Consider the following 14,675-nt stretch of genomic DNA (forward strand, 5'->3'; position numbering starts at 1 on the left):
AATTTGACATTGATTTTGCCCTAGTGACCTACTTTCACATTTCTCAAGCTACAGCCTTCAAATTTGGACCACATGCATAGTTTTGTGTGCCGAAAAAACTTTGACCTTCACATTGACCTAGTGACCTACTTTCACATTTTTAAGGTACAGGCTTCAAATTTGGACCACATGCATAGTTTTGTATTCCGAAATAAAATTTGACCATGATTTTGACCTAGTGACCTACTTTTACATTTCTCAAGCTACAGCCTTCAAATTTGGACCACTGGCATAGTTTTGTGTACCGAAATGAACTTTGACCTTTACATTGACCTAGTGACCTACTTTCACATTTTTAAGGTACAGGCTTCAAATTTGGACCACATGCATAGTTTTGTATTCTGAAATAAAATTTGACCTTGATTTTGACCTAGTGACCTATTTTTACATTTCTCAAGCTACAGCCTTCAAATTTGGACCACTTGCATAGTTTTGTGTACCGAAACAAACTTTGACGTTTACATTGACCTAGTGACCTACTTTCACATTTTTAAGGTACAGGCTTCAAATTTGGACCACATGCATAGTTTTGTATTCTGAAATAAAACTTGACCATGATTTTGACCTAGTGACCTACTTTCACATTTCTCAAGCTATAGCCTTCAAATTTGGACCACATGCATAGTTTTGTGTACCGAAATGAACTTTGACCTTTACATTGACCTAGTGACCTACTTTCACATTTTTGAATGTACATGCTTCAAATTTGGACCACATGCATAGTTTTGTATTCCGAAATAGAATTTGACCTCGATTTTGACCTAGTGACCTACTTTTACATTTCTCAAGCTACAGCCTTCAAATTTGGACCACTTGCATAGTTTTGTGTACCAAAATGAACTTTGACCTTAAGATTGACCTAGTGACCTACTTTCACATTTCTGTAGCTACAGGCTTCAAATTTAGACCACATGCATAGGATTGTGTACTGAAACAAACTTTGACCTTGACATTGACCTGGTGACCTACTTTCACATTTCTCAAGCTACAGCTTTTGAATTTGGACCACATGCACAGTGTTGTGTACGGAAATGAAATTAGACCTTGAGGTAGTCAGTAAGTCTTGAAATTTGGAACACTCAAAAATGGCACATTGGTGGGCGCCAAGATCACTCTGTGATCTCTTGTAATATCATATTTTGACTTTAGAAATATAGCAACAGTGCCATTATAACAAATTAACTCACAAGTTTCGATTAATTCATAAATTGATTTTCATTTCCGTACGCCAAATCCAGGCTTTATTCTACGTTTTCCGAAAAAATGACGTTACGCCATCACTTCCAGTTTTTCAAACGTGCAGAACTACCTTAAAAGCGAACAGCATGGAGCCTGACCAGACTGCGTGGATGCGCAGGCTGGTCTGGATCCATGCTGGTCGCAAACCCACTATGTTGGTTTTCTCATGGCACGGCTCATATACTGTTCAAAGTCACTGCAAATCACCTGCCTGGTTAGCTCTGTGTATACTAGGGAATCAGTAAGTGGACAAGGGGGATTCCTGGCAGAGATGATTTGACAGAAAATGAAGCCCCAAAATAGTCCTTTGTCTCCACTTCTGATCCATGTGTGGAAGTATGTAGAGAGCAAGTTGCCTGGAGATGTAATCAAGGCACACTGATAATGTTAACCGACAGACATAACATATATACTGAAAAACTGTTGAAAAAAGGCACTAACTAATACAAGAGGGACATGATGGCTCTGTGTCGCTCACCTGAGTACCATTGCTCAAAATGATATGATCAAGTTTAGAGCACAAGGCATACACATTAAATATCATCGGTATAAACATTTTCTTATAACATTCGCTTTTGACCTATTCAGGGCCAATCTAATATGAAAGAAGACATAAATAATGTTTAAAACCAATCTCATTAGAAGTTGCAAAGGTGTATTCATTTAGATAAAAAATAAAGGGAGATAATTTATCATAAATTCAGTCAGTATGTATCTTCACTGATTGTCCAAGTCCATCTGTTGACATGAATGAAATTTCAGATCAGTATCTTCATTAGATACGGAGATATACCCATTTTACTTTGAAATAAAGGGAGGTAATTTGACATAAAATCAGTCCTTAATTATCTACCCTGATTGTCTCTGTCCAACTAATGACAATAATGAAATTTCAAGTAAGTCCTATAAGTACTTACTGATATAAATCCATTTTGATAACAATCAGGGGAGGTAATCAGATATGAAATAACTCTTGAACCTATGATTGGATCAGACAGATTCGTCATGGAATCCAAGATTTATTGTTGTTGAAGATAATTTGGAAGTTTGTATCAAATCAAACCATAAATGAAGTTTCTATATGGCTGCAAAAGCCAAAATAGCAAATTTTGGACCTTTAAGGGGCCTTAACTCTAGAATCCATAATGGAATCTGGCCCGTTCAACAAAGGAACCAAGATCTTATGGTGATACAAGTTGTGTGCAAGTTCGGTTAAAAATAAAATCATAAATGAAGCTGCTATTGTGCAGACAAGGTCAAAATTGCTAATTTTGGCCCTTTCAGGGGCCATAACTCTGGAACCCATAAAGGGATCTGACCAGTTCAAGAAAGGAACCGAGATCTTATGGTGACACAAGTATTGTGCAAGTTTGATTAAATTCAAATCATAAATGAAGCTTCTATTATGCAGACAAAGTCAAAACAGCTAATTTTGATCCTTTCAGGGGCCATAACTCTGGAACCCATAATGGGATCTGGCCAGTTCAAGAAAGGAACCAAGATCTTCTGGTGATACAAGTTGTGTGCAAGTTTGGTTAAAATAAAATCATAAATGAATCCTCTATCATGCAGACAAGAAATTGTTGACAGACGGACGCACGGACGGACAAGGGTGATCACAAAAGCTCACCTTGTGAGCTAACAAAACAGAACGTAACTATTTTCTGTTTTATACAGTTGTCAGCTACTTTAATATGGAATACAGACTGATACTATCCGGGAATCCACAGTGACATGACTACAATTATATCAGTGAAATTCTGTTGTTGAAAAACAGTTTGATGCCCTTTACCAAGTAATCAAAGATTTCTCAAACAAATTAACTTGTATCAGCAACTTAAGTTTTAGCAGTTTCTGTTTATATAAGATATAGCTTAATGTAGTTCTGCCAGTTTGGATCAAACTTTTTTCTGCAAGTAGAATTTGATTAAACCCTGATTTTTCAAACTTCAGGATTTACTTCGAAACTCGGGAAAAGAAAAAACACAGGGTCATGTTCTTGATTTTTTGCTTGACTAACATTACACAAGTTTTTAGCTCACCTGTCACAAAGTGACAAGGTGAGCTTTTGTGATCGCGTGGCGTCCGTCGTCCGTCCGTGCGTCCGTCCGTCCATGCGTGCGTGCGTGCATAAACTTTTGCTTGTGACCACTCTAGAGGTCACATTTTTCATGGGATCTTTATGAAAGTTGGTCAGAATGTTCATCTTGATGATATCTAGGTCAAGTTCGAAACTGGGTCATGTGCGGTCAAAAACTAGGTCAGTAGGTCTAAAAATATAAAAACCTTGTGACCTCTCTAGAGGCCATATTTTTCATGAGATCTTCATGAAAATTATTCAGAATGTTCACCTTGATGATATCTAGATCAAGTTTGAAACTGGGTCATGTGGGGTCAAAAACTAGGTCAGTAGGTCTAAAAATAGAAAAACATTGTGACCTCTCTAGAGGCCATATTTCTCAATGGATCTTCATGAAAATTGGTGAGAATGTTCACCTTGATGATATCTAGGTCAAGTTCAAAACTGGGTCATGTGGGGTCAAAAACTAGGTCAGTAGGTCTAAAAATAGAAAAACCTTGTGACCTCTCTAGAGGCCATATTTCTCAAGAGATCTTCATGAAAATTAGTCAGAATGTTCACCTTGATGATATATAGGTCAAGTTTGAAACTGGGTCACATGCGGTCAAAAACTAGGTCAGTAGGTCTGAAAATAGAAAAACCTTGTGACCTCTCTAGAGGCCATATTTTTCATGGGATCTTTATGAAAATTAGTCAGAATGTTTACCTTGATGATATCTAGGTCAAGTTCGAAACTGGGTCATGTGCGGTCAATAACTAGGTCAGTAGATCTAAAAATAGAAAAACCTTGTGACCTCTCTAAAGGCCATATTTTTCAAGAGATCTTCATGAAAATTGGTGAGAATGTTCAGCTTGATGATACCTAGGTCAAGTTTGTAACTGGGTCATGTGCGGTCAAAAACTAGGTCAGTAGGTCTAAAAATAGAAAAACCTTGTGACCTCTCTAGAGGCCATATTTTTCATGAGATCTTCATGAAAATTGGCGAGAATGTTCACCTTGATGATATATAGATCAAGTTCAAAAGTGGGTCACGTGCCTTCAAAAACTAGGTCATTAGGTCTAAAAATAGAAAATCCTTGTGACCTCTCTAGAGGCCATAGTTTTCAAGAGATCTTCATGAAAATTGCTCAGAATGTTCATCTTGATGATATCTAGGTCAAGTTCGAAACTTGGTCACATGCGGTCAAAAACTAGGTCAGTAGTTCTAAAAATAGAAAAACCTTGTGACCTCTCTAGAGGCCATATTTTTCAATGGATCATCATGAAAATTGGTGAGAATGTTCAGCTTGATGATACTAAGGTCAAGTTCCTAACTGGGTCATGTGCGGTCAAAAACTAGGTCAGTAGGTCGAAAAATAGAAAAACCTTGTGACCTCTCTAGAGGCCATATTTTTCATGAGATCTTCATGAAAATTGGTGAGAATGTTCACCTTGATGATATCTAGGTCAAGTTCAAAAGTGGGTCACGTGCCTTCAAAAACTAGGTCATTAGGTCAAATAATAGAAAAACCTTGTGACCTCTCTAGAGGTCATATTTTTCAATGGATCTTCATGAAAATTGGTCAGAATTTTTTATCTTGATGATAACTAGGCCACGAGTGCTAAAAAACTAGGTCACAGTGTCAAATAATAGAAATAACGACGTCATACTCAGTTCAGCACTGGGTCAAGTGGGGATAGGTGAGCGATTCTGGACCATCATGGTCCTCTTGTTATAACTGGAGTCACAATTTTGAGAATGGAATTTTTTCTCCGCTGTAGATTTTAATGAAACTTCTTACAGTCATTAATAAACATATAGCCTATGATATTGTGAAATAAAATGTATAAGTCTGCATGCTTGTTTTCAAAATATTTGCCAATGATAAAAGAAATCAGTGCATTTCGAGCTGATCTTATGGCATTTTTTGAAATTATGAAATGTGTCAGATGTTTTAACACATATTTTAACTCTAGAAGGATGTTTACAACGCTGTTGTAATAAATTTACTCACCTGTTGCCATTAATTCATAAGCTGATTTTCATTACAGCATGCCAAATGCAGGCTTCATTTTACATTTTCCGGATAAGTGACGTTACGCCATTACTTCCAGTTTATCAAACATGCAGAACTAACTTAATTATTTGAAATCTATAAGTTTAGTTTTCGTTGTCACTCTGTTGCTGGTGTGAGGATCAGCATAGCTTAAGTTTTGCTTAAAAGATTTCGTAACAAAGAACAATACCAAACTACTTGACTGAATGCTTTCTAAATCCTCACAAGTCTTTAGCGTCATATTATGATCTCATGGAGCATGTTCCGTAACTTTGGCTTATGTTTTGTCAAAATTATGCTCCATTTTTGATGTAGAAATTTTGTGAAAGTGTTGAATATAAGCTTGATTCAAACTCTGCTCAGAGCAAGGTTCAATAACTTCTGAGTTAAAGTTTATAAAATTATGCCTCATTTTCAACATGGAAAATTTTGGTGTAGCTTTTGTATTTAAATTAGTATTATGAGGGAGGGTTTCAATTAGTCAAGAACACTGTCAGTAGACTGCTGTTGTTATTAGTTCTTTTGATTTGTTTTTTTAGGAAAAGAAGGAAGGAAGCTGCAGACAAAGATAAAGAAAATTGCAAAGAAAGTAGAGAAAGATGACTTTGATGATGAGTTAGAGATGGTATGTTTTTTTTAGGCCAAGATATCAGGGCATGCAAAATGCTTGAAAATAAATCCCAGATCAAATATCTAACAAAGAGGACTATGCAGAAACAAAATACAGATCACCCCATTAATAAGTATATAATGTGGGCTAGTATAGGACTTTGCACATTGATCCATCCAACCATTAGTCTTTATTTTCCAGTGGCATATGTCCAAACTGCTGAATGGATTTTCCAAATACTACACTTGGTTTTCCATCTTAATATATTGAGATACACATATGACTTGGGTAATTAGGTTCAAGGCCACACTTGGAGGTCAAAGAGTTTTATTTCATGTCTGTGCCGTGTGCTGCAGCACTTACCTCAATACGGGGAGCACTGATCTAAGGACTGAATTGCCAATCCCTGGGAGAGGCAGTTCTCCATGGCAGTTTGATAAAAGAAGCAGTATCTGAAATCACTTGCCCTCCACTTCTGATTCATGTTGAGAAAATGGTAGTTATTTTTGGTGGTCAGGTTAGTACTTGTACATAATCTGGTTAACTGTTCACCATTACATAACTGAAATACTGTTGAAAAATGGTGCTAAACTCAAAACAGACAAATCTGAACCACAAGAAGCGCTTTCATGGAAACTTATTTACCACATGAAGACATAACTGTAGTGTCCATTCCATATCTTCTACACTGCTGGATTTTTCGTAAAATTAACATCAAGTTTTTACTTCATCAAGATGATGTGCAGGGTGCTTTAATACTTTCCCTGTATCTTTGTAGTATCTGGGGGTAGTGCTCCTCTGCATAATTTTGACATTTTTCTTTATAGCTGCTGCCCTACTCAATGTAGTAATAATATATGCTAAGAATATCTCCTGAGCATTTATCTGTGTTCTACAGAACTATAGTAGGGTAACATTTCCATTGCAGGTTGTTCTGATAGATCCAGGGTCATTTAGAGAAATAGAGGAACTCGTTAGAGAATTAACAAAAGGAAAAGCACAGATAGAGGTGCTAAGTTTAAAGGTAAGCAGTATATGCAGTACATTTATTAACCTTCAGTATTTATGTTAAAACAAGCAAATTCAGTGAATTTAAATCTCCTGCCAGTTAGGTTGTTTGGTGAATGACAGGACTATAATTTCAACTTGGGAGAATAAGGTTTTTGGATAGCGCATTACAGGTGTAGTATTAGCGCATTACAGGTGTAGTATTAGCGCATTACAGGTGTAGTATTAGTGCATTACAGGTGTAGTATTACGTACTGTGAAATTATTTATATTTGAGGAGGACTAATTCGTCATGGATTTTGTGTTTGTGTCAGTCAACAAAATTGAATACCATCAAATGAATTGAATTGTTGTTGATTTTACCTTCAAAACTTTCAGTCTATGAATTTATATATCGCCACAAAGTAACTGTTTTGGCCAAGACCACAAAGCTTCATGCCCATCATACAAAATGATTTCCAGTATCTGGCCTCCATTGCAAATACATTTCAGTAGGACTACATTCTTGTACAATTTTTGTGTATGCCTTCAGGTTATCTTTGTAATTTTCCAGACAGATTTCAGTAGTGTTACAAGGATTGGTTTGTCTTCTCAAAATGCAAGATTGCCAAGGAGAATCAATGGTCTTGTATGACCACTTCTTACAGTGAAACAAAAATGCATGGAATTTCCTTGCCATAGGAAACATTATACACGCATGAAAAATTGATACATATCATTCTGAAATGCAAACATGGTTCTCCAGTTAATTGAGCATACAATATAATGTACATTAAGTTTGCTCAAGGACAAATGGTGACATAAAACTGGAGACAGCAGAGTTTACTTATCAGCTGTGGAGTTATCCTTTGAATACTGTATTGTTCCTTCTGTATAGCATAGTAACAAGGTAGTACACAATTTGGGAGTACCCAATTGTGCTCTTTGAATACCAGTAGTCAGTATTACAGGTTGTGTTTTACAAATAAATACAAATTGACAAAATTTAAAATCTGTATAGGACTTTATGGTACCAGTAATTCAGTTATGTATTTTGTCTAGATCTGAACTTCCTTCATTCATATTTATGACTTGGTAGAAAAGTTTTTGGTTTCAGAATTTATAGTCACATCTGGCTAAAATGGAAGCAAAACATAGGTGGAGGTATATAATGAAAGCATAATTATAACTGTAGCTTGGTTGTATTGGCTCTCATGGATTTTCTAGGCTGGATCCCACTTGAGACTTGCTGAAAGCAACAGTCCAGATAAAGCCAGTTATGATAACTTCCTTTTGCTGGTCAGTAATTATGTCTGATTATGTTTTTCTATTGTAGGATGTTGAAGAAGGCGATGAGTTTTTAGAATAAGCCAAACTGCTATAGAGACCAACTCACATGATGGCTTGTATCCCCAAGACCTTATATATACAGCAAAGGAATACTTTCAAATTTTCCTTTGAGAGTACTGGACTATAATGCTTGTGCCATTTAGCAATGATATATTGTCGAAACCCAGTATCTCAAATTCCTGGCGACTAAGTATTAAGATAGTGAGCTTAACTTTGAAGACAGTAGATATTACATCCATTTTTAGCTCATCTGATTTTTGAAAAAAAATCTATGAGGTATTGTTGTCACTTGGTCATCGGCATTGGTTAAAATTTTTGTTTAGGTCCACCTTTCTTAAACACCATAAGAGCTACAGCTTTTAAACTTTGCACTCTTCTTTGTCATCAGTAGATGACTTAGTAGGCCAAGAACCATAACTCTGATATGCATTTTGTTAAAATTATGGCCCTTTTTGTACTTAGAAAATTTGAGTTTCTTGGTCAACATTTTTGTATGCATTTTGTCAAAATTATGGCCCTTTTTGTACTTAGAAAATTTGAGTTTCTTGGTCAACATTTTTGTTTAGGTCCACCTTTTCTCAAAAACTATAACAGCTACAGCTTTAACTTTGCACACTTGTTTATCATCATTAGTTGACTATGTGGGCCAAATACCATAACTCTGATATGCATTTTGTCTGAATTATGGTTTTTTTTGTACTTAGAAAATTTGAGTTTCTTGATTAAAATTTTTGTTTAGGTCCACCTTTTCTTAAAAACTTTAAGAGCTACAGCTTTGAAACTTTGCGCACGTTTTAACCATCATTAGTTGACTATGTAGGCCAAGGACCATAACTCTAACCTGCATTTTGTAAGAATTATGGCCCTTTTTGTACTTAGAAACTCTTTTCTTACATACCGACCATCACTTGCAGACGAGCAATGGCACCCGTAGGTGGTGCTCTTGTTATCCACTGTCCTGCATCCAGCAGACATTTAAATCAGGTCTCCGTTTCATGTTTTAAAGAAATGCAAAAATTAACGTTTTGTTTTTTAAAGAATTATTTTGAAGCATATGATATTAATACTTCTTGGACTTGCATTACAGTTTTAAGCTGTTGCCAGCGCCTGCCTTTGTTTTGATATGACGAGTTCTCTATCTTGAAATAAATGTTTTCTGAGATCTTATCATACTCATATGTCCCTGCAGCTTTGATTACATATTTAAGTAACTGTTAAGCTTAAACATCTTAATCTGATCGACAGGTCTTTGAACTGTCTTTGACACAAGTAGAGTCGTGGTATGTCGGGAATCTTTGGAGGAATCCCTTGTATGTTGAAGTTCTTTGACTCGAGCAGAATTTTGAGACAAGCGAAATCGAGACACAGAGTTTTGTTTGTACTGTTTAACATTGCTTTTGTTGTTGTTTCTCAAGTGTTAAGGTTTTAAATGCAGAGGATATTTGTAATTTACCCATAGACCCATAATTATGCGGTAGAAATGGATCAGTTGCAGAAACTCGCTAAAGTAAGAGAAAGAGTCAGGTAAAGGTGTTCTTTTGTTACATTTCGAAGTGGTATTAAGAAAACACCTTGATCAAGTACAGTGCAACTTCTAGAGCAATTGCTGCTTAGAAAACTGAATTTCTTCAGGTTAAATTGTCTTAGTTTTTATCTAACAGAAAGGAAACATGTGCCTTTGGAAGGGAGGTGTTCTTTTCCATTTCTTTTTCTATATTTCAACTGTTAGTATATTTGTTTTAAGATGTAAACTTTTACTGAAAGCGGACACCTACTGCTAAATTAAAGGAACAAGGCACAATAGAACCTTGAAAACTTCGTCCCTTTTCATCCCATTGCTGCTCTCCGTACGTATGTACGTCCAGAAATTTTGTGTGTCCAACTCCTCCCACACTATTAACCTCATTTGTTTCAAACTTTCACAGATCAACACGATGTGCAGATGACCATAAAGAAAGGATTTTTTTCTGTGACTGTTTTTACTGCAGTTATGGCCGTTTGATAGTTTTTGCTATATGGAATATAGAGAAATATCTTGTGTCCAACTCCTCCCACACTGTTAGCCTAATTGGCTTCAAACTTTCACAGATCAACAAGCTTGATGTGTAGTTGACCTTAAAGGAAGTAGTTTTTTCTGTGAATATTTTTACTGCAGTTATAGCCCTTTGATAGTTCTTGCTAAATAGAGGATTGCACAGTATGTAAGGGCATCCTGTCCTATGGACACAATTTATAGTTCAGTCATGATATCCTGTCTTCATTTAACATACATGTAGTCAGCCGCAACTTAGAACCTTTCCTGGTTCTGTTCCAACTTCCACTATAGGTCAACCATCAAAGTTAAGTGTTTATTTACAAGTGGCACAATTATATCAAGTAATCACCTCTACTTTTTACAAAATTTTAAAGTGTTTGCTTTTTGCGCCTACAGACCGATGGTATGGTCAGATGCTATGCTGTTTATGCACCTGGGTGAAAAAACACAATTGTTAGAGGTAATCATAATTTCTGATTGGCATTTCAGAAATTATTTCAATTTAAGAGTTTTATGGTTATAGTTTCATCTGGTGTAAGAACTTCTGTATAAATTTTTCTGTCTTTCTGATGACATGAAATAAAATGTTGTGTTCAGTGTTATGTTTAGTAGTATTTTTAGCTCAACTATTCGAAGAATAAGTAGAGCTATCCTCCTACTCACCACGGCGTTGGCGTCACACCTTGGTTAAGTTTTTTCGTATAAAGCTTTGAAACTTTCAACACTTGTGAACCATCACCATGTCCAGTTTTAGGCAAGAGTACATAACTCCATCAAGGATTTGGCTGAATTATGGCCCCTTTTAACTTAAAAATCTTGTTTTAAGTTTTTCGTACTAGTTCATATTTTGTTTAAACTGTTCGACATATGGCTTTGAAACTATCACTTGTTTATTACAACAGTCTCTATCTGTAGGCAAGTGTACATAACTCTGTCAACTATTTTGGCTGAATTATGGCCCTTTTTGGACTTGGAAATTGGTACAATTTATGTACAAGTCCACGTTTTGTCAAAACTATTTGACATGTGGCTTTGAAACTTTGAACACTTGTTTATCATCATGATTTCCATCTGTAGGCAAGAGTACATCACTCTGTCAACTATTTTGGCCCTTTTTGGACTTGGAAATTGGTTCAGTTTTCGTACCAGTCCATGTTTTGTCAAAACTATTTGACATGTGGCCACTTGCTTATCATCATGATTTCCATCTGTAGGCAAGAGTACATAACTCTGTCAACTTTTTTGGCTGAATTATGAGCCTTTTTGGACTTTTATCACTTGTTTGTTACAAGTCTCTATCTGTAGGCAAAAGTACATAATTCTGTCAACTATTTTGGCTGAATTATGGCCCTTTTTGGACTTGGAAATTGGTACAATTTACGTACAAGTCCACGTTTTGTCAAACTATTTGACATGTGGCTTTGAAACTTTGAACACTTGTTTATCATCATGATTTCCATCTGTAGGCAAGAGTACATAACTCTGTCAACTATTTTGGCCCTTTATGAACTTGGAAATTGGTTCAGTTTTCGTACCAGTCCATGTTTTGTCAAAACTATTTGACATGTGGCTTTGAAACTTTGATCACTTGCTTATCATCATGATTTCCATCTGTAGGCAAGAGTACATAACTCTGTCAACTATTTTGGCTGAATTATGAGCCTTTTTGGACTTGGAAATTGGTTCAGTTTTAGTACCAGTCAACGTTTTGTCAAAATTTCATGGTTTCCGGACAATAACTTATGAAAGGCCTGACAGATTTAAATAATTTTTGGTACACAGGTGTAACATCATAAAATACAGGTCAAATTTGGCTACAAACCACCATTTTTTGACATAGTTATGGCCCCTTTCCGACTTAGAATTTGCCAAACTCCTGGTTTCCGGACAATAACTCATGAAAGGCTTGACAGATTTAAATAATTTTTGGTACACTGGTGTAACATCATAAAATACAGGTCAAGTTGACTTTGGCTACAAACTACAATTTTTTTGACATAGTTATGGCCCCTTTCCAACTTAAAATTTGCCAAACTCATGGTTTCCAGACAATAACTCATGAAAGGCTCGACAGATTTAAATTATTTTTGGTACACTGGTATAACATCATAAAGGTAAAGTTCGAGTTTGGCTACAAACCACAATTTTTTTGACGTAGTTATGGCCCCTTTCCAACTTAAATTTGCCATATTTCTTTGACAAGGCCGTATTGTTGGGGTATTTTTTGTCACTCCTGTGACAGTTCTAGTTTGAAATGATGAAGCTTGTTTTTGTTTGCATTTTTAGCTCACCTGTCACATAGTGACAAGGTGAGCTTTTGTGATCACCCTTCGTCCGTCGTCAGTCCGTGTGTCCGTCCGTCCGTGCGTGCGTCAACAATTTCGTGTCTGCACGATAGTGGTTTCATTTATGATTTTATTTTAACCAAACTTGCACACAACTTGTATCACCATAAGATCTTGATTCCTTTCTTGAACTGGCTAGATCCCATTATGGGTTCCAGATTTATGGCCCCTGAAAGGGCCAAAATTAGCTATTTTGACCTTGTCTGCACAATAGCAGCTTCATTTATGATTTGAATTTAATCAAACTTGCACAAAACTTGTGTCACCATAAGATCTTGGTTCCTTTCTTTAACCAGCCAGATCCCATTATGGGTTCCAGAGTTATGGCCCCTGAAAGGGCCAAAATTAGCTATTTTGACCTTGTCTGCACAATAGCAGCTTTATTTATGATTTGAATTTTACCAAACTTGCACACAACCTGTATTACCATAAGATCTTGGTTCCTTTTTTGAACTGTCCAGATTCCTTTATGGGTTCCAGAGTTATGGCCTTTGAAAAGGCCAGAATTAGATATTTTGACCTTGTCTGCACAATAGCAGCTTTATTTATGATTTGAATTTTATCAAACTTGCACACAACTTGTATCACCATAAGATCTTGGTTCCTTTCTTGAACTGTCTAGATTCCATTATGGGTTCCAGAGTTATGGCCCCTGAAAGGGCCAGAATTAGCTATTTTGACCTTGTCTGCACAATAGAAGCTTCATTTATGATTTGATTTTAACCAAACTTGCACACAACTTGTATCATCACAAGATCTTGCTTCCTTTCTTGAACTTGCCAGATTCCTTCATGGGATCTAGAGTTATGGCCCCTTAAAGGTCCAAAATTGGCTATTTTGGCTTTTGCAGCCATCTAGAGACTTCATTTTTGGTTTTATTTGATACAAACTTCCAAAATATCTTCAACAACAATAAATCTTGGATTCCATGACAAATCGGATCCAATCGTAGGTTCCAGAGTTGTTTTATATCTGATTACCTCCCCTGATTGTAATCAAAATGGATTTATATCAGTAAGTACTTATAGGACTTATTTGAAGTTTCATTACTGTTATTAGTTGGACTGAGACAATCAGGGTAGATAACTATGGACTGATTTTATGTCAAATTACCTCCCTTTATTTTAAATTAAAATGGGTATATCTCCGTAACTAATGAAGATACTGATCTGAAATTTCATTTATGTCAACAGATGTATTTGGCAGATCCTTCTTTTGTTCACTTACAAAATTTTTTTTAATTACTTAATTCCCTTTTACTTTACTATAAATAGCTTATTTTTAGTAACTTTGTTATTATTGGCCATAGGGAAAAATCGAGACCACTTTTCTGTGGTACAACATGGATGATACTTCCAATTTTTAGGTGCATTTTGACATATCTATACCTTGTAAGAATTTTTTTTGTTTGTTTTTGGTTAAATTTCTTCCCTTTGTTGTTCCTGTCCTTTGGACTTAGATATTTTTTCTGAGGGCCTTCTTGTCCTCAAGTGCAATGATAACAGGTGAGCGATATAGGGCCATCATGGCCCTCTTGTCAGTTTATTTCATCTGGAATAAATGGTAGTATATTCCAGATTTCACGATTTGTTGTTAATAAGATATGCTGCCATTATTTACTGTATAATAATGAAAATGCTGCTGATGTTGATTTGTGGAGAATAAAAATTAAAAAAAGTTTGATAAATGTTCAGTCGGTCTTCTCAATCACCTTATTGGAAAAACTTTGAAGTTTTGCAATATTCACTAAAAAACATCTTTTTTATGAAATTTTTTTCTAGGAACAAACAAATTTTATTGCAAGGAAGTACACTTTTTGTTGAAAAAATGTGTCAGCTTTGAATGAAAATTATTATATCACATGGCTGTATTATTGCATAATGTATTTATACGTACAATAAAATAATATTTTAACTTGTTGCATGTTAGTATGAAATAAAGATTTTAACAGAA

At 35.7% G+C, this 14,675-nt stretch overlaps 1 protein-coding gene across 1 annotated transcript in view; it reads left to right on the forward strand.

The window, feature by feature from the left end:
- The window catches only part of LOC123534889 (ribosome maturation protein SBDS-like), a 29,311-nt gene extending 14,636 nt beyond the window's left edge, over positions 1-14,675 (forward strand). The window contains exons 5-7 of the mRNA XM_045317349.2: positions 5,935-6,020; positions 6,934-7,029; positions 8,329-14,675. Coding sequence (XP_045173284.1) covers positions 5,935-6,020; positions 6,934-7,029; positions 8,329-8,361 — 215 coding nt within the window. The 3' untranslated portion in view covers positions 8,362-14,675. The remainder of the gene's footprint in view (positions 1-5,934; positions 6,021-6,933; positions 7,030-8,328) is intronic.

The sequence above is a fragment of the Mercenaria mercenaria genome, chromosome 12 (assembly GCF_021730395.1).
Source record: "Mercenaria mercenaria strain notata chromosome 12, MADL_Memer_1, whole genome shotgun sequence".
NCBI classification, from domain to species: domain Eukaryota; kingdom Metazoa; phylum Mollusca; class Bivalvia; order Venerida; family Veneridae; genus Mercenaria; species Mercenaria mercenaria.